The sequence below is a fragment of the Epinephelus lanceolatus genome, chromosome 18 (assembly GCF_041903045.1).
Source record: "Epinephelus lanceolatus isolate andai-2023 chromosome 18, ASM4190304v1, whole genome shotgun sequence".
NCBI classification, from domain to species: Eukaryota; Metazoa; Chordata; class Actinopteri; order Perciformes; family Serranidae; genus Epinephelus; species Epinephelus lanceolatus.
In genome coordinates, this window is record NC_135751.1 from 31,516,744 (window position 1) to 31,538,163 (window position 21,420).

A 21,420-nucleotide genomic window follows, 5' to 3' on the forward strand; every position below is an offset into this window, starting at 1 on the left:
AAATTGCTATAAAATCATTAACTTCCACTAGAAGAGCCGAGATTAGCTGCTCATTTTGACTCTGTTAAACTTTAGACGTGACAAATCCTCATCAGAACTAGTGGAAGTAATGAATGAATCACCTTGTGCGTCAGGTCTTCATTATACGGGGAGGTGTTGGATGAGGGAGTCTGTCCGTCCTCGGTGTCCGTGTCCACCGCAGATGACCCATACGCACTGTCCGATGACACCAGCCTCACCTCGTCTTGCTTGCGTGTTTCACAGGTGTCGTCCATCCTCAGCGTCTACAGATAAATGTCCTCTCTTTCAGCTTTGTCTGCTGGTCATCACCTCCACCCTTCCTGCTCTGTATGCCTCGGGTTTATATCCTGAACACTAACCTGAGTAAATATTTATAGGAAAGGTGTAGTTTACAGTATTCATGAAGTAAGAAGCATGTCGGGCATTTCTACAAGGAAGCGTTCAGCACCCTGGAGAGCGCCTCTCCTTCTCATAAACATGTCCTACATCTGCTTTAAAGGGAAAAACCTTTGCACCACTACACCACTACATTCAGTTTGAGCTCAGATACATGTTCAGAGGGAAAAACACTACAAAACAGCATCATAAAAACCTTTAAGTGTTTTTTTTAATTGAGTCATCAGTCAGGATGTCTATCCTATGAGCTTTCCCAGAGGCAAACGGTGACAGGCTGAAGTTGCCGACTCAGATAAGAGCCACAGAGCTCAGGATGACTCACCCACCGAACTGCTGCTGGTTATCACAGCAGCACAGCAGGACCTCAAGAGACCTCAACCCTCCCGAAAACCAGGTCTGCTTCAAACGACACTGAACAGGCGGGACTGTCAGATGCAACATTATTAGACAGCAGTTTTTAATAGTTTAACAGAGCACTGGAGATGAACGAACACACACACTTCCTCTAAAACAGTATAGAAAAATAACATCTGTTCAGCCGATTTCTCTTCGCTCTCTTGTATCGATAAAAGTGGGGCTTCACTGAAGCGACTGTACTGTGCAAGGTAAACAAGGTCACTTGAAAACTCATATTGGTGGCTGACTAGCATTTAAGAACATTTAAAATCAGATTAAAATGCAAACTAAGACACAGACAGGGGGTCTCACTATCCTCTGAAAAGGCATACATTGCACATCTCTGGAAGCTTTTATCCGTAGTAAACAATTCATCTTTCCACTAAGTGAAGGCAGCTTAGATTCTCTTGATCACGCTAACATACAAACACAAACATACAGTGTACTGTTGAACATTTTTGGTTGGTGGACATAAAGAATTGAGCTGAAATGCACCTTAAAAAAAATTAAATGAGAACAATGACCAACCCGTGAGGCAAATGGCGCACACTAACAAACTGAAGTGACAATACTGCATATAAACTGATACAAAGGAGGTAAAACATACGGTGTCTAACCAAGGTCGCAATTCAAAAATCTTAAAGTCAAAAGGAAAGTTGACATTTTTGGGAAATATACGTATTCTCTGTCTTGTTCAGACTTAGATGAGATAACACTTTCATGCTTCTGCGGTAATTATGAAGCCAGTTAGCTTAGCATAAAGAGCTGAAACAGCTAGCCTGGCTCTGTTCAAAGGTAACTCAATCCACCCACCAGCACCCCGACAGCTCGTTGTACATCGCTTATTTGTACAAAAAATGATAAAAACCAACAAATTTAAGTTATGTGCCAGATTTGCATTATTTCTAGGTTGGGTCCAGTTGCCAGGCAACCAGCGGAGACTCCTGGAAGTTACTAGCTAGTCCCGACCATGGATGTATATAGAGAACTGGATACAGTGTTGGAGGCGGGGTTCTGTCCTCCCTATGAAAGTTATTCAGTGACGCACGAAGCCAAAAAAGTTTGACTTCCCAGGTATGAAATGACCCAGATCTTCCACATCGTGGCCACTCAAACTTTGTTTGAGTGGCTAACATCCGGTTTAGTGCTTGGACCAAATGGATCAAATCCCAATAGTGAAACAAGTCATTTCATGGAGTTTGTAATGCTTAAAAACTATATCCACTGATTTACAGACGTCTTCATAATGTAAATCCACAGGAAGACGTATCTGGTATCAAATGACGGACTTGAAAGTTTAAGATACATGATCTGGCCACTGTGTCAAATTATCTTCCATGCTGGGTGCTTTCTGGGGGCCAAGGATGTATAAAGAGAATTGGATTCAGTGTTGGAGGCAGAACCCTGTTCATGCCTATGAAAGCTGCTCAGTGGCACATGAAGCCAAAAAAGTGCCTGTGGTACAAAGCTTCATACCAGTTTCTGTAGTATGAAATCAATTGTAGCTTCCGCATCATTGGGCCTATAGAACAAGCGCATTAGAGACCTGACCAACGGAGCAGCTAACTCCCGGTTTAGCCCTATGCTAACTTAAACAGGGGTAAACTATTTAATCCTGTAGCTCTTTGTATCCACGGATTTACAAATTTCTCTTTCACCTTGTCAGTCAATGGGGAAAAAGTCTTTGAGCCCAATGCCGTCAAGTGACGGACCTGGAAGTTGTAGTGACATGGTTTGGCTGCTATGTAAAATTGGCTTCAAAGTCCAGATGTATAAAGAGAACTGAATACAGTGTTGGAGGCCAGTCCCATCATCCCTATGAAAGTTATTGAGTGGGGCATGAAGGCAAAAAAGCTCCCGGATTATGAAATTACCCAGATCTTTCTCATCATGTGGCCCATAGAGCAGTCCCTTTCAGACTCCTGCTTGCAAAGTAGCTAACTTCCTGTTTAGTGCTCAGCTAACTACATAAAATTGGCTTCAGCCCTGTTCTTGAGGGCCTGGTCCCAACCAAGAAATTGTCAAAATCACAATCCACAAAACAGCGATGTGTTGTTTTTACACTTCAATTTTTCCATGGGTTAAACAGAAAACTGAGCTTTAGAGGTACTGGTAGGCTTTGGAAGCCATGCTAGCTGTTTACCTCTGTTTCCAGTCTTTTCAGCTAAGCTTAGTTAGCCCGCTTTTGGCTGAAGCCTAATATTTACCCTTAAAAAACAAGAGTAGTGTCAATCTTCTCATCTAACTCTGGACAACGCAAACAAAACTATTCCTTTAAAATTGTATTCAAATTTTCTTCACCTTCAGCTCAGAAGAATTCTGGAGCCATAAAGCACCAAAATATTTCAGAGGATTCAAGTTCATTCTTGCCCTTAAAATCAACAGCTGACAAAACAATCTCAACTTAAGAACTTCTTTCTCCCTTGTTCTGAAGGTTTAAAATATTACCAGCCTTCATCAGCAGGTGGAGTTTGTTGCCACAGAGCCGCAGCTGGACGCTTTAAGTTGAGACTGTTTTGTCATGGATTTCAAGGGAGTTTTGAACGTAACCTCGTTATCTGTGTCTAGGCACTTCCTTTGACCAGAAGAGCAACTTCGAGGCTTTTTTTGCAACGATGGACATCAGAGACGAACTAACACTTTACAGCCAGCTCAGGGAACTAACAACAAAACAAATACATTAAAAAAACACGTTAAAAAATGATATGTCACAGTTAACAGAACTAAAAAAGAAATACTCTCTCTCTATACTCTCTTTCCTTATCGTTTCCTAATACAGGTTACAAGTCCAAGCATTTAGTGATGTGTCTGTGCAGGGGATTGACGGTGCAGGTTTTTACTTTAGAATCTACTGTAGAATGGAAGTGATGTGACCTTATTCATGACTCTTTAACTTCTGCTCCTCTCACTGTAACCAAGTGACCTCTGTGTAACATTGTAGTCTTACAGTAAAGTGCACTTCATCTGTCTGCTCCTTATGCTTACATAATAATGCTTCAAAATAAGCACAATAATATGATTCAGAGGTTCCACTCTTCTTTGAAATGAAGAGGAACCTGTTGTCAGGTTTTGACAACTGCTTCCTGGTTCTTTCAAAGCAGAGGAAAACTGTGCGCCAAAACAGAGTTCAAACATGCACAGAGGTTTTTTTTTTTCAAACTCCAACCCTGACTGACAACCGGTGCTCCAGCAAAATAACACAAAACATCTGGCATCCGTGTAACCATTCAGCAAACAATGACACAAGTCTTCTATGTGCAAATTTCCAGCAGTCACATCCTCCTCTTTTAAGTCCGTATTACCACTTGACTGAGAATGTCTCAGCTCCTCAGTGCAGGAAGATGTCTTTTTGTTTATGTGCCCTTGAGCTCTGAGACAATATCCGGTTCACACAGGTTCTCCTGGAGCTATCCAGTGCAGGTCCAGCTCTCCCTCAGTCGTCCTGCATATGTATTAAGTGTAGAGTCTCTCCTCTCTGGGGGCTACCTGATCCGCCCGTCACTTTTGAGCGGGCCCAGTTCAGACTTGGGGTCCGGGGACAGAGAGCTCCAGGAGGTCTTGGAGCAAAGTCCCACGGCTGGGCAAGAGGAAGTCCGTGTGGCGCATAGGCCGCCTGTAACCCAGAAGGACCCTACACTGCTGTCCACCCACGCCTCGAGGGGCTGACCTGCAAGCTGGGCTTTGCGCTGGGCCTCCTGCATGGCAGGCTCCTGAGGGGGCAGCTTCAATACGGAGCTCAGCTGCTGGAAGCTCTGCTCCAGGTACAGGTTACCTGGAGGACCTGCGTGGAGCCAGCTGTCCTCTTCTGGAGTCGACATTCAATTGTGCAGAAAAAGAGAAATTAAAAAGGGAAAATTAGCTTTGATCCAACACATTTATTCCTCATGAGTGATCACATATTAAACTTTAAACCTTCAGTTATGATATTCTCAATCAGTGGTTCCCAACTGGCGGGTCTCGGTCCAAAAGTGCATCGCGGGTCCATTCTCCATGGACCGCAAATGACTCTTGAGTGTGTCAGTTTTGTAAAAAACACACTTTATTTCTAAGTACAGTGCATTTCCAGCACAGCACTTTTATTTTAAAGTGTTGTTTCCTGCTGTAGAGCAAGTGAACAACAGACAGCTACCTGACAGAGACAGCAAACTAGCTTGACTCACGGCCAAATGCTAGTATAACACTAAATGTATTAAACTGTGTGGACCTTGAACTAATGACCGAGGACAAATCTGGACCCTGTGGCTGGACCAGTTGGGAACCACTGTTCTAAAATATTTCTCATCATCAACAATCCCATGAAACGGCCAAGGCACTGCTTGTAATGGGGGCTAAGTTTGATTGGCTTCTTACAGTTATGGCTGATTGGTTATAAATAGTCTGATCTGTTGTCTCTGTGCAGACCAAGTGTCTGTTATACACAGGGGGGATGCCGAGGTGAAACTGTAGCAGGGAAAGTCATGATTTAATCTCTGGTTTTTCCTCAGATTATAGTGACAAGATAAAATCTTATGTGAATAAAGTTTGACCAAAAAAAGTTATTGGTTTTCATTGATTAAAACTACACTAAAATAGTTGTGGTTTTCACTGACAAAGACTGAACTGCCCAGACTTTTAGTAAAACTTGACTAAAAAAAGGATGAGGTTGATTCGTCCTCTAGGTTTTTAATCACAAAAACAAACAGGGGCATTTGACAAAGGATCCCGTGATTGGTATCGACTGATACTGCTTCCAGCAATCAGTGACTGGCCCCAAAAATTATGATCAGAGCACCAAGCCCTTAATTGCCTGTGTATCCAAACCAGATATGGTCTATGCCTCTTGGCTCAAAGCTCCATTGTTGTCCCAAAACAATTAAAAACACATCAATGAGCCACACTCACAATGGCGACAATTTTCCGTCATTATCATAAACACAGGCACTGCATCTTATTTGGAATCAATCCCACATACACTGTCCTGCTGCTGGATTTACTCACTAACACACCATATCAGCAGATGAAAATAGTCCCAGAGAAACACAATACCTAAGCTTTTATACTTCAACATGGAGGCTTAGAGCTGTGGGCAGATGACAACAACCACAAACTGGCAGTAGGGATGTTGGCAAATAGTATGTTTCATGGGAATGTTTGACAATAAGAAAAAAATATGGAATATCGACAGCTTTATCCTTTAATTTGATATATAAAAATGCTCTGAATCCATGTCTCACCTTTGCGTAGTGGCTCCTTATCTTTGAAGGTTAAGGGCATGACAAGGAAGCGAACTTCCGCCACACGCTCCCACTGTTTTAACACCCGTACCGTCCAGGTACCGGGACGCAGGGGGCGCTGCAGTGGTGGTTTGTACTGGGTGTACTCTGCATCCACATCCACCGTGATGTCGTAAGATGCTGCGACCACCAGAGCTGGATCGATCCATACAATAGTGGCGGTGAGGTTGGGACCCCGTGCCCACTTCTGGACTGCTAGTGGTTCATTCAAAGGGCCGATCACGCCACCAAAGTTCCGAAAGATTCTTTCTTTAGGATCCCACTCTGTACCGATCTGCCAGGGACAGAGACAAAGGGAATCAGTCCTGAAGTAACAATACAGCAAAACAACGTCTCCTGCGTCTTTGACTTTCAGATTTTATTTGAGGACAGGGAGAGAGGACATGTTGGCACATTCAGCTCCAGCTGTCCTCCCAGTATTAACAAAATTTTAAATTAATTAAACTTCAAAGTCCAGTTTTGGTCAGATGATCAAGCCCTGATAAAACCACCCCAATTTTTTCATATCAGGAAGAAAATCTTCCTGTGAAGCAGTTTCCTTAAGGTGCCTTGATATTAAAAAGTTTGCACAGGACAGAATCTTCAATGATAATGAAGAATCCTCATCATCAAGTACACTTACCTCCAGATTCTTGAGCCTTTCAAACTCCTTCAGGTTTGTTTCGAGGACAAGCGATGCTTGAGGCACTGCCCACATCTCCAGTGTCTCCCTGACCTTTGAACCCACCGCCTGGGCTTCCTGACGCACCAGGTATCCTTGGAAACGGTCGTCATAAAAGTACATGTGTACAGACAGAGGGTGGCCTACTGGTTCAAACCTGCAGGGAAAAAAAAAATCACACATAAGACATGATTGTATTCAATAAAGAAATAAACCTGACTGTTATCATCCTTTAAAAATAAGACAGTAAACAGTGTGTACGGACTTGCAGGTCTCCACATTGCTCTGAGCCGTCACCAGATTCTTAAGTCCCAGGCGAAAGAAAGCAGTGTAAGCAGTGAGAGCCACATCACTGAGTGAGCTCACACCGTCCAGCTTCTCAAACAGGCTCTCCCAGTACGCCTTGATGGCAATGGTGCCTGGAGCATACTGGCCATACAGGTGAGTGTCCAGGATGTCTATGGCCTCCTGGTTCACTGTTGACTCAAACTTGCGGGCAAAGAATGTCGGACGGGTCAATTGCTGTGGATAAGAGAAAAGAAAGTAACAGAAATTAGCCTTTGAGCCACTGAACCAAACTGGTGCTAATTAAACATAAGAGATAATCACAGTTATCCAGTAATTATCAATTTTTGTCTGGACAAATCTGTTCAAGTCCAACATATTTAAATCTTTATGGTCATTATGTCTTGTGAAAATAGTAATAGGGAGCAGACCTAACAGCAAGCAAGTGACCGACAATCCCGTTGCAACGCTTAACATCAGATTTCTCTGTCCACGCTAAATCTTTCATACTGCGATAGTTACTGCAAATGACATACAATTTAAGCAGCCACAAGTAGGTTCTTAGCAGCGACGGTCATTTACCAGAAACATTCAGCCTCTTAGTGATGCCACATCTGCCTGCTGCCACATTATTTAGCTTTTTGTAGTGAAATGAGGAGGTATCGTATAGATAAGTCCTCACAACAGCACTTTCAAAGCGAGCATCAGGAATAAATACAAATAGGACATCCTGCCAGAAATGTTGGCAAGAATGTGGGTCTTTTGATGTATACCACTGTTGTGTTATTTGGAAATGCCAGAAAACAACTGCATTTTAGGATAGATGTAAAGAGCTTAAGCACATACTAGGATATGAGGTTCCTCACAATTGTTTGGAGCTTTATCTATATACATTTTTTGAAGAAAACGTTACTGCTAGCAATAGATATTAGATCAAAATATTGCTAGTAGCAAGCAAGAAAGCTATCACTAGGAACTGGGGTAAAGAAACACCACCAACAAAGGACCAATGGCCAGCAACTGTGGAAGAAATTGACACATACTGTGAGAACAAGTAGCACAACTACAAAGAAAATAGGAGAAATGGACTCTATCATGCATCAAAAAAGGAAAAAAATGATCCGCACACCGATAGAGCTCCCATTAACCCATGATTTATTTTCCGTCAAGTGACGTTTCGAGCAACGCAGGCTCTTCCTCAGACTTGTAATTTTTTCTTTTTTCTGAGAAATGGACTCTATACAAGACTCAAAAAGATGACATTGGGCTGGAATATTAATCAATAGATACGCTAACACCTTAAGGGTGTAAAAATGTGTATTTACCCGAGGAGTTTTTGTTTCGTTAGCTCTTTTTATTTTTCAACTATTTTATTATGATGTTGCAACTGACATGACATTGTCACAAAAATTGATTTAATGAAGATTTAAGTGAAATAACAGGGCGTCCAACAAAAGGTCAGGCCCCTTACGACATTCCAGCAGAAAAGAATGCAATCAAACTGATTTTGTTGCTGATGCTCGTGTTGTATTCAGTTAGGACACGATAATTCTTTCTGTTTATTTGTTGCCCAAACAAATGTAGGATAGCATAATATTTAATAAAAACCGTTATTATGTACGGGAGATTATTGACTGGACTTACTGAATTTGGAACATAATGTACATTAAAAAGTATTCTACTTTAAAAAAATAAATAAATAAAAAAATCTACATGCCTTCATTATGTCTTTACATGGCCTGCCTACCAACTGTTTTTAAGCTTAACAAAAACATGTAATATTTGACTGGAATTTCCTGCATGAAAGACTAGGAAAGAATGAGCTAGTTAAAAAAAAAAAAAAACAATAAAACAATATAAAACAAAACAATGAAAAATAGAATAAAATAAAATAAAAATAAAAATAAAATAATATAAAACAACACAAAATCAAAAAAATAATAAATACATACATAAATAAATAAAAATAAAACAGATTTTAAATAAGAGAGAAAAAAATGTCTGAGTTGTTGTTGTGCAGCTGGCCCACTCACCTGGATCCGGATGAGGTCTTGTGGTTTGAAATCATTGGGAGAGCAGCCGCACCAGTCGACAATGTGCTTGTACTGGCATTTACAGCCCAGCTTTCGGTTCCAGTTGGTGACACGCAGGTTGTTGTCCACCAGGGTGTCACACATGTGACTGTTCCCGAGCACCGTGTGGAAGAAGGACTAGGAAGAAGCAGGAGTAAATACATCATTTCTGCTGCACTGTGCAGTACAACAAAGGCTGTGTTGTGTGAGAGTGAAGTCACTGTAAACTGTCAAAGACAAGTATAAACAGTTTATATCCACTGACTCTAAATTGCAAAAGGTCACGCCTCTGTAGCCTCAAACAACAGGGAACACACCACCGCACCTCCTCTGAGACATTAAACCCCACAGTCAGATAAACTCAAGTGAACCCTTCTCTCGTCTGGCACCTCTGCTGCACGCTGTGCCTGAAAGCTTAAAGTATTACATTATCTCCGCTGCTAGGCTCTTCTGACTTGGCAGGGGAGGACGAGCTTGAGACAGACTTGTATATCAAACTGTCTGTCTCAACTACGGGAGATAAACAGACCACCTAAGGCTCACTGACCTCAGCAGGGAGCAGGGCGTAGGAATAGAACTGCTTCAGCCCCGACACCAGGTCATCCTGGGAGTTGATGACGTACTCCACGAAGCGGCGGGTGAGTGCAAACCAATCAGAGCCACCTGAGACCTCCAAGCCTTCTGGGATGCTGCGTTCGCCGAGACGCCACATGTGGTTGTCACACTCGTGGAAGAGACGATCAAGGCCCTGCTTCTTAATAAACCTTCAGAACAGAACATGGTTTAAACTGATGTGTGGGAGAGGCATTGTGACACTCTGTGCAGCATTCATCAAAGTAAACGATCAAACAAACCATTTCTGTCTGAGCTGCCACGCTGAATTAAATAATAGCAGAAGAATCAGCTCATCATGTTGTTTTTGCCTCTCGTGTGATATCAACAGCATTTTAAAATGGTCTGTTAATTGGTACCATTGGCAGCTGCCAACTCGCTGGAATATCTCTACAGAATCAACATGCATCATTACATCTAAACTATCCCTTTAATTTATTGGTGCGTGGTGTCAGATTAAATTAGAGTAAAAATGCCAACCAAATGTGTGTCTTAGCTGGTCTGTATTTTACAGCCGGCATACTCACCGGGCATTTTCCCTCCCGTGGGACTTGAGGAAATTCTTGTCCCTTTGCTGCGACAGGAACGACACCAGTTCATCATTGGTCCTGCGGGAGGGTGTAGAGGTGAGAATTGAAAGAAAGAGGGGTTAGGTCAAGAAAGAAAACGACTTCTCGAAGATTCTTTGGAAAATAAAATGCTGGCTCGAGCAGGGTGCTGGCTGACAATATCCTTGAATGAAATCCAGCAAAACTGATCAGCAAGAAAGAAGGCTACTTAGTGCCAGCTCTGTGATTCAGTGACCAACACAATCCATTTAATGCTGCTACCACGGTACTCTTTTCATCTGGCAAATGCTATGGCTGCTACTAATATTGCAGTCAAAGTCACATTTACTGTAGGTATGCAAAGGAATCAAATCCCCATGCAGTATATCAAAGATTAAAGGGATAGTTCTCCCCCAAATCAAAAATACATATTTTTCCTCTTACCTTTTGCGTTATTTAAAAATCTAGATTGTTTTGGTGTGAGGCGCCAAGTGTTGGAGATATCGGCCGTAGAGATGTTTTCCTTCTCTCAAATATAAGGGAACTCAGCTTGTGGTGCTCCAAGAGCCAAAAAATACATTTACAAAACACAACAGCAATGTCTCTTTCCAGAAATCATGACCCACTTACTCAAGACAATCCAAAGACCATGTTGTGAGCAGTTTCATGTAGGAACTAGGCTTGGGAAGTATTCAATTTTCTGGTATACCAGGGTATTCAGAAATCCCAGCGGTATGATTTTCAATGCCAACAAAATACACACACTCCTCTTTCTATTAAACTTATACGGGGATGTTGAATAGATAATAGTAGATAGTTGCTGAGCAGGGAAACACGGCGACTACAAGTAGTGGAGATAATGTTACAGGACTAGAAATAGTCAGCCAGCAACGGCAGAGAGAGACCGCAAGAAAACAGCATGTTTTCACATCTAACTCGGTAAATTAAGAGTTTATTTGGACCAAACCAGAGCTGGGAATTGCTGGAGTTATCTAACAAACTAGATGACCAACAAGACTAGCTAAGACAGTGTTAGTGAGTTTATCATATACTATATAGCCCTCGTGAAATTTTAGGAAAGTATGAAAAAATTAGGGATGCACGATTTATATCAGGTCAATAAATGATCCCACTATGGGGAAATGTACATTACCATGTATTATTCTGAGGATGAAATTATAGCAGATAAATGGGAAAACACAAAGCTGCTTTAATTTACTTAACAAGGGCAATATCTACACACCTCAATACAGCAGGTGACGGTACACCTTTAAAGTCTTTTATAGTTTCAGATCCCTGATCCCTGACTGCTTGACTCCCCCAACAGATCAGCAAGCTTCCTGCTGCCGTTAAGCAGGACACAGCACTAAAGGACTGTCTCCAGAGCTGCTGTCCTCATGGCAAATGGTCAGTGCCTGCCTAGTTAGCATGCAGCAGCTCATATGCAACACCAAGCCTTTAAATAGTCCCAACAAACTCACACAGAAAGGCTCGACTCTGTGGTTAGGTAACGCTAGCCATGTGATGCAACAGTTCGCCCTGTCAATATGTGTGTGTATGTGCTGCGGGGGCAGCAGGAATCCAATACTTGGTAACTCACATCAAAACAATCTAGACTGATTAATAGCACTAAGTGTTTCCATTTTGTGGTGAACTGTTCCTTTAAGCCAGCTATGAAAAAGGCAATCAAGCAATTATCAGAACAAAGTGGAAAAGTTGTCTAGACATCAATATTTGCAGTGGACACACTGTATTTAACACTGTGAGTACAAAGCTACACAGGGATATTTGGTGCTGAAGAATTATGTTGCGAACTAAGGAAGTTGTATAATGATGTCACCCAGCTGACCAACCTGGTGGGGAAATCTGTAGCGCTGAGATTGATGAAAAAATCCCACTTCCAGTCCAACATGGAGAGCAGGTCCTGCATGCTGTGTAGGTAGGCCTTCAGTAGGCTCGCACCACCCCAGATGGTGACCATCCGCCACGGTGTGGCTCGTATGTTTGGGTACTGCTGGGCTATCTGCAAGACCTCCCGATGCATGTAGCCGGACCGCTGGAGAATTTCAAAGCCAAAAGGTCAAACAGTTAATTGAGTGAAAACTCAAACTCAAAAGTTTCCGCATCACAAATGTAATCTAGTTCCCACAGATCTGCAGCTGCCACTGTGCCAAGACAATCAAACAGAGCTGGCTCGTGTTGAAAGAGAATCTGATCGGAGCAGAACAACAACCACATGGTGCTTTGTATCGTGGGTCACAGTGATGATAGAAGGAGAAAATTAAAATTAGCTATTTTTGCCTTGTAGCAAATCTCCTTCTCAAAATGGCAATAGGCGACAGGGACACAGAACTAAGATGAAGTGAGTTTAAAAAAAAAAAAAAAGAAACATCAGACAGGGATTAAAGTTTAGGAGGGAATAAAGGATGAGATGGAGGAAGTCAAAGAGCCACGCAGCTGTCAAGCTTTGTGCAGCAGAGACATTAAAAGTGGTGAAAGATGTAGCTGCGAGTGAGCATGTGTGATCATTTGTCTGAAGACTGCAGGAAGCCAAAATCTGTAGGTTCAAAAGACCTTCTTTTAATTTCCCCTTGGAGCTAAATTAGATTAATTACCAACTAATTAACAAGCAGCCTGTTTCCAAATAAACACAGCTAATAAAGGTCCTGAAGCGATAAATGGGCAGTTTAACAGAAAAAGACACTTTAAATTAATTGTTCAGGGACATGAAGTCCAATTGTGTTTAGTGAAGCACAAACAATGGGCTACTGACTCTGTCCTGTGTTAAATAAAGAGCGGACAAGTCTTAAATTTAGCCAGGACTTCTTCAGACGTTGCACGAATCTGAGGGTTTCCTGGTCGTGTTCATACAGGAGACAACAGAATGACAGGCCTAAACTCACAGTCCTCACAGTGCAGAGTGCCGAGGAGATGGAAGACTGACTCCAGTACAACCTGACCTGTTTTAAAGCCTCATCTCTCAAACAGGCTTTTGCCTCAGAGATAAATGAGGTTAGGTTGGCAAAGTGACTAAGATGGTGTCTGTGCTGCGTCTGTCCCACTGACTACTTATTCATCACTGCCTCCGGTGAGCTTCTCCAGCATCTCCTTGGCAGCAGAACAGAGCAACTCCCCGGGACAACCTTTCCGGCTACACAGGTGCACTGACGACAGCCACCTGTTCCTCTGCGGTCTGCGCTGAACACACCTGAGGTCTCTGCCATTTGTCTTTTGCCTTCCAGCTGCACATGATAGCAGACTTTTCCTCCACTAAATCCAGCCTCTAAGAATAACCACACTTTACTCAATCCAGGCTAATCCCCTTTACCACACTGCGAGACCCACGGGATATATTTAACCTTCATAATGCAAGAAGACCTAACTGGTAAAAGCATTTGTGAGCTCAGTGTAGTCAGCACCAGGCACAGAGCTGCCAGATACATTCTTCAATGTTCAGCTTGAGCATAAATAAACAATAATGTAAGCTAGTATCACAAAGTAGAAGAATGAATTGTCTCTTATTTGGATGTTTCTTCCATGCTGTCTCTGTGCGAGCAGAAACAATGGAGAATGCCTGGAATTCAAGGCAATGTGGTCTCCTTTCAGAGCTTACCTTATCCACATGGATGTAGTAGTAGTGATCACGGTGATATATGGCTTTGATGAGGCGTTTGAGCTGCCGTACAGCACGGCCATGAACCATCAGAACGAAAGCCACTCTGACAGGGTTCTCCACTTTGGACAGGCTGTTGTCCAGCTCGCCGACAGCCTGGACCTGATTTGATATACCTGACCAAAGAAGACAGACACATAAAGCACTCAGTAGGGTCTGGAGAATGATATCTCATAGGCAGGGTGTTGAGAAATACACCGTTCCATGGATACAAATTGATCGTAGAAGGTTACATAATAGGTTAATGTGTGAAATGTATAGAATTGTTTTGTCCTCAATTTGTAATCCTAATTTTCAACAAGGCTTCCCACACACATGAATGATGCCAACTTTGTTCACTTGAACGCACAAACACATCAGAGGTGTGGGCTGAGTGTTTAGCCCCAGCACAACCGCTACACTTCACTACAGCTGTGTAAGACAGCTATACATTTGATTGGCTGCCTGACATCTACCCATCACTTGGTGTGCAAGCAAGGCAGTGGGCAATATACACAACATTAATGTGCATATTATAGGACACGTTTAGTTGTGTTTATCCCCGTTTGTGTGGGTTTTTTTTTAGTATTTCACTGGAACTAGTCCTTTTGACTTAAAGAGGTATTTCACTGCTGGAAAGATGGCCCTTTCATAAAACTAGGCTGTCTATGCAGTAGTAAGATGCAAAGACTTTTGAAACTGGTGTTACATGACTAGAGGAAACAGAGGAAAAGGGCCGTGGCTACCAGAATGCACTGCGCCACACAAGACCAAAAAACGCTCCTGATGATGGGTGATGAAATGCGAGCTTGTCTGCTTTGACACAGGAAACAATATGGCACCAGCTGGTAACAAGTAACAGTTAAACAGTGCACTAAAATATGTTTCTGACAACATTTGAGGCAAGAAATAGGCAACACTAACAGAATCTTGGTTCATATTTGATCAGCACTGCTTAATTTTACTGATTGATCTCAATTTTGTCAGCCTCCATTTCATTAAGCAGTATGATTCCCACTTCTTGTTCATACATTCTTGCATTACAGCCAAACAGTGCACTAAAATAAGTTTCTGAAGACATTTTATATTTGATCAGCACTGCCTAGTTTTATAGTTTGATCCCAGTTTGGTCTGAGTTAGAGCGAGATAGAGAGTTGTCCCTCTTTCTCAATCCACCACCTCGAGCCAGTGAAACTCTGGGAGATGAGCAGGGAGATCTGGGCGCTGGTAAAATGCAGGGAAGTTTACCACAGTTAATTTACACTTACTATCCACACTGTTATGATAAAAGCCAGAGACAGAAAGCTGGCCAAGTGTCCCTTTAAAAAAAAATGCATACTCTCAAGCATTATACGATTAATTATCTATTTAGACACAAGAACTTTAAACTACAATATCTTCAAATGAAAATTTTGTCATGAAAGATTTACATACAGAGACAGTGTGATTACATTCAATTATTAAACAGTCCTACTTGGGGGTTTAATAATGGAAGGGCTTTTTATTAAAGGCCAAGTGTGTAGGATGTCAGGGGACACACTGGCAGAAATAGAATATATTACTCATAACTATTTTCATTAGTTTATAATCACCTGAAATTAAGAATCATTGTGTTTTCGTTTGCTCAGAAAGATCCGTTTCTATCTACAAACAAAGTCAGCCATGTTGTTTTTTTGTAGCCCAGAATGGACCAATCAAACACTGGCTCTAGATAAGGCTATTTGCGCACCCACGCCTGGCACATGGGAAAAGTTTTAGTTGGTTGCAAAGTGCAACCTCACCACAAGATGCCACTAAATCCTACAAACTAGAGCTTTAATGTATGAAACATTTACAGAGACCTATGTTAAAAGTTTCTGGGCTTCTTTTAGAAACAACAACAAGATTGAGAAAACAAACCCCATCATACATTTCATTGGATATTCAAGAAAATGTAGTAATGAGAAATGTTTTAATTAAAAAAATCAAAATCAGTGGGTGAAAATTAGAAAAATAAATGATGAGAAATCTCACTGAGTAGATTATCTGCAGCTTAAGCGTTATCACACTATCTGTGCACATGTTCTCACCGAGCTGGGGGCAGAACTGAGGGAGTGCGTCTGGCATGAGCTTCCCAGCCTGATGCTGACACACGATATTGGCAATCTCCTGTCGGCACTGATGCGACCCGGCACGATGAAGGGCAGACAGTGCGTCCTTGCCTATGATATCACATTTAGGCACAAAGTCACTGCTGGGGGCTTGGTGCGCCCCATCCACGCTGCCCGGCTCCCCCAGGATGGCAGCGGCGGGTAACTTGGCTGCCCCGTCAGTGCCGCCTCGGGTCTCGCTGAAGTTGCGGCTGCTGGACAGGTCATGGAGGGCCACACCACCATCCAATCCAGCTCCCGTCATGCCCCGTTCCTGGGGAGACTTCAGCCTGCTGCTGGCCTTCTCTCCTTTGCGGCCGGTCCCTCTCCTCAGCGCACTGGCTGCTGTTCCTCCTGTTCTCTCTGACCTGCCGCTCCATCTGCCCCTGTTTCTCCCAGACAAAGAGTTTTGTTTCTCCCAAAGTGCAGCGTCTCTCTTGGGATCCAGGCTGTTGTGGTCAGGCAGCTTAGATCGTCGTGTTTTTCTCTGAAGACAGAGGAGAGAAGAAGAAAGCCGTACAGAGACAGAGAGAGAGAGAAAGAATAAAAATGCAATTTAAATCCAGATTTATTGCTTTAAGAACATCTTGGAAAAACACAACTGGGAGGAGGCGTCAAATCACAATCCAGGAATGACATAAGGTAAACTAAGACTACCACTAAGACAACATCTGAAAGAGCCCCAGAGGGAAGGATGTGTTTACTTGGTTTTGTTGTGTTTTTTCTCCATTTCTCTGATCTGGGTTATTTTTAGCTGAGCCTCTGCCTTTTTGTGGAGCTAATCTGCAAAAAGCACAGTTCTGGATAGCCACACACACTCAAAGACACATAATGAATCCAGTGATTCACTGGAGAGACCTCAACCAACCTCTGTCTGCACCCGCTGGCAAAAAATGCAGGAAGAATGCATACAAATGTGTGTGTTTGTCATATGTGTACACACACACACACACACACACACACACACACACACACACAGACATGAAAACTAAGCCTAAAACCTCAGACATTAAGGCTGTGATACACAGGATTCAGACCCCTTCCGTGTGTATGTATTTGTGTGTTAGAGCTGCAACGATCAATTGATTAGTTGTCAACTATTCAATTAATCACTAACAAATTTGATAATTAATCACTGCGGGAATTTTTCAAAATAAAGAAGTCAAAATTCTCTGATTCAAGCTTCTTAAATATGAATATTTTATAGTTTCTATGACAGCAAACAGTTTATCTTTCAGTGGTGGACAAAAAAAAGACATTTAAGGACGTCATCTTGGGCTTTGAGAAACATTGATTGAATTAATCGAGAAAATAATCAACAGATTGATTAACAATGAAAAATAATTGTTTGTTGCAGCACTAGGTCTGCAATATGTAAAAGTATTTTCTTATAGTCACAGTTAATTAGTTTAACGCATTATTAAAATGTGAGACATCAGGATGGATTTTGTTATGTGAACGCACAGACCGATGTGATGTATTATGCATATGTGCTCTCTGCTTGACATTAGCCTCATCTTTGACCCAGCTTTGTTTTATTATTTTCCTTTAATATGATTAATACATCTTCAACATCAAAGCATTTCACTACGACATCATGATCTGTGTACAACATTTGCATCAGAGGCTTTATAGGCTCCCTAAAAATGTCAAGACATGATCCTCTTACAGTATATCTGCTTTGCTTTGAAGTAATAAAGGTGTTCATGTGTCCCATAGCTGGAATCTTTTGCTGTAACATCCCTAAAAGAAACATTAAGTCCTAAAAGCATTTGTCATCTTGTTGTGGTTCAGTAAAAATCAGCAATATAAGAGAAGGATCAGCACTACAGAAAGTGTTGAGCTGTGTATTCCTCCAATAAAAAGCTGTAGTTGATCTAAATAAAGCTAGAGAGGTTATCTTATGAAAACAAAAGGCACTGAGGTGTTGTAATGATGTGAGAATCCAGTGTCGGACACACCGCAGCCATCATTAATCTGGATTTCTTCCTACGGTTTCAATGTCCAAAGTGAGAGTAAGGAGTAAAGAGAGAATCCGCCTTACTGGAGCACAAATCACACCTCCGAAAATGGAAGGCAGGCTTAGGAGGGAAAAAAAACCAGGACTTAAGCCATTTTTAAATCTTCTAGCCAAACAGCATCACAGCTTTGGCACACTAGATTACTGGATCACACAAAAGGCCCTTCAAATGTGCACTTGGAGAAGAGGAAGAAGAACAGTGAGTGGGCTGAGAGCTTTCTGCCTCTGTCAGACGATATGGCAGAACGCGGGCTCACTCGCCTCATGCCGCTGGCACGCCGACAGCCCAGAGACGGTGGGAACAGGGGAGGGATTGGTGATGCGTGGTAGGACAAGGAGCCAGATAATACAGTGCCAATAAACCAGCTGCCAACCAACACAGCACAGTCTGCTGCTGATTGCCAACTGCACTCTCAAACCCATTACAGTAAGAGGCATTGTGGAGCCCAGTTACATACCAGTCATTGCACTGAAAGCCTCTTTCAGTGAGTTTACATGCACTTGAGTGACCTGGTTATTGTCAGCTTTGGGCAGTCCTAAACATCACTAAACAAGAATCCTGGGTTCCTTTAATTGGGGTGAAGAATTAAGAGACACACAGCTACATTTCTGCTAAAGAAACCCAATAATTAGGGTATAAACTTTTGTTCTCAGCATCAAAGTCCCAAAGAATACTTCACATTTTCTCCAACAGTGGTGGGACTTTTTCTTTCTATGGTGGCACATAGCTGCTAAATTAATAAAAACATTACTGTGAACATCTTCAATGCCTTTACACAGCTAACACTGATAAAGACACTACTTACTTTTTGGCTGTGAGACTAAATGTTCTCTCACAGAAGACGAGCATGCAGCAGGGGCTAATGTTTCAATTTTCCTTATCACTCGTTTTCACAGTTTTTAATTAACACCATCATGTCAAAAATGTATTGATTCAAAGGCAAGCCGGGCAGCCTCTTTACTTTCCAATTAAAGTCGAGTGAAACCATATCAGCATCGCCATCTGCTGAAGTGGGGAGGCAGCAGCGAGCGCTCAGCTCTGTAGGAGAGCAGAGGCAAGCAGAGGGTGACACAAGGATGACAAGTCTTCTGTCCTCACAATCCTTTCCCCCTGTCTGTAAAAGGGCTTTAAATATAAATGCACGTGGCTGTGTTCACACATGCACAACAAGCCACTGATTACAGCAGATGTCAGTTAATGCAGAGACTACAGAGCATGGAGGAATCCAGTCACTCTCACTCATGTTGACCGTATTGGCGAGCCTCCCTGACTGAACGTGTGCAGCTCAGCGGCGAGGTGATGATTAATATGCATTCTTAAGCCTGAAATTTGATTCTGAATCTGTGAGTGTGCAAACACGCAAAGACACCGTGCGCTGATATTTGCATAGGTGTCTGCCAACATAGCTGCATGTCAGACTGACGTGCACTGAGCAGCAGTGTCACATTACTGAAAGCAGAGTTCACAAGAAATGAAAGAGCCCTGTTTACAACTTTAAATTGTTAATACAAAACTAGACTAACACTTGGATTATTAATAAAATGAAAAATCTGTGCAGTTTTTCAGTTTGGCCTGAGGCACTGGACAGCAAATACTAAGTGTAGTTGTGTTAAGAGCGTAAGGGCGTGTACGTCTGCTGCTTTACAGTCCTAAGTGAACCACAGTTAACCACAGACCCCTACAGACATTTCTGTATCTTTGTTGAAGCATGTTTAAGCCTGAATGCACCTGATGAGGTGGCAGACAGCCCAGAGGCTTATAATACACACAGGTGATGGAAGTCAAAAGGAAGACTGCCTCTGCAATACAACGAAGGACATGCCACACTTCCTGTTTTGTCACAATGTCACATTTAAGAGAGTCCAAAGGAAATGGATGACTTCATCTCAGCTTGTATCACTCATATTAAATGAATGGCAAAGCACCAGGCACTTACTGAGAATTAGTTTTGTGTTTACTGTTTAGCTCACAGTTAAGTGAATTGCTCCACGTCATTGCCTTGGGGGTCACGGCACACTGACAAGAGAATCGTGATCCCTATTTTCTCATCTCTGGGTCAAACTATTTTCCCACACCGACTCTACTGCATTACATCCGCCGCCTGCTTCCCCCTCCAGGCACAGATCTGCAATCTATCCATGTTGGGAGGAATATTATACAGAGTCCACGCTTGTCATATCATGATAGGGAGACACCACGGTGCTCAACTCAGGTTTCAGCTTACATTCCTGTGACTTTATCAGTATCGGTCTGCCTCAAAAAAATTGCTATACAGGTACAGTCCTCTGAGGGTCACATCTGTTAACAAGCTCACTTCACCTCATTTAGAGAGGGGGGATGGGGGTGGGGAGGGGGGGGGGGGGGGGGGGGGGTTGTAGGAACAGGCAGTGCCTCGGGGCAGTGCGCTCCAGGTGTGCAAGGGAGACACAGAGATAAGCTTCCCATGGTGGACTTGGCAAATGTTGAATGCGTTGTTTCAGTGGTGCACAGAGGAGGCAACTCTCTGCTCAACTTTAGCCTTTATCCCTGGGATATGCTCCCTCTGTGGTGTGATTCACAGCTTAGTGAAGGTCACAGAGACAGAGCAGCCCCCGCAGAGAAAGGCCTCTGGATGTAAATACAAAAAGTAGAACAGATGCTGAGTATCCAGGGAGAGCTATATGACGCGATTCAGCTCATAATGATGATCTGGTCATGATCAGTGAATCATAACGGAATCATTTCACATGCTCCCAAAAAGTTGCATCACTTCACAGACCTCCTCTGCGTCTGAAATGTGTAGCAATTGTTTGTTTGCCTGGACATCATCGCATTTTCCTAAAACCACTGTAACTCCAGATGAAATATAGTGACCAACACCAGTGTGAGGACCACTGCTGCTTCTTACTCAAGTTAACAACCGTTTCACGAGCGCTAAAAATACCTGTAATTTTACAGTTATGACTGTGTAGCAGGGGGAACTGTGCCGCACTGGTCTGGTGCTGCGGTCCGTGACGGACAGACAAGACAGGGGTGGTCCGGTTGTACTAAAATGTTTCGGAGCGGCGATGTTCCCCAACTGCTAACTTAGCTAGCATTGGCTAGCGTTACTGTATCATAACACACAGTGAGCTATGCTAAGCGCTAACGGCTAGCTCTTACAATTAAACCCAAGCGAATCACTGTCGCGTCAGAAATAAGCGGGGAGATAGTGGCTCACCTCTGCCTCGCCCTCTTCCAGGCTTCTCAGACTCCATACCACAAGCCCTTGGACCAGGAGGATAGTTAGTGCGGCGGCAATCGCTAGTTTATATCGTCGGAGCAGCTTCTGTACTCGAGCGCTGGCCACCATTTTTTCGTTTCTAGTTGACTCGG

At 42.8% G+C, this 21,420-nt stretch overlaps 1 protein-coding gene across 1 annotated transcript; it reads right to left on the reverse strand.

Moving 5' to 3' along the window:
• Positions 1-857: 857 nt before the first annotated feature.
• xylt2 (xylosyltransferase II) lies at positions 858-21,420 on the reverse strand. Its single transcript, XM_033645295.2, has 11 exons — positions 21,266-21,420; positions 15,986-16,532; positions 13,878-14,053; positions 12,118-12,320; positions 10,244-10,324; positions 9,652-9,868; positions 9,066-9,242; positions 7,013-7,269; positions 6,709-6,904; positions 6,027-6,360; positions 858-4,618 (listed from the first exon to the last, which is right to left on the reverse strand). The coding sequence occupies exons 1-11, from the start codon at positions 21,395-21,397 to the stop codon at positions 4,296-4,298; spliced, it is 2,643 nt and encodes an 880-aa protein (XP_033501186.1). The 5' UTR covers positions 21,398-21,420; the 3' UTR covers positions 858-4,295.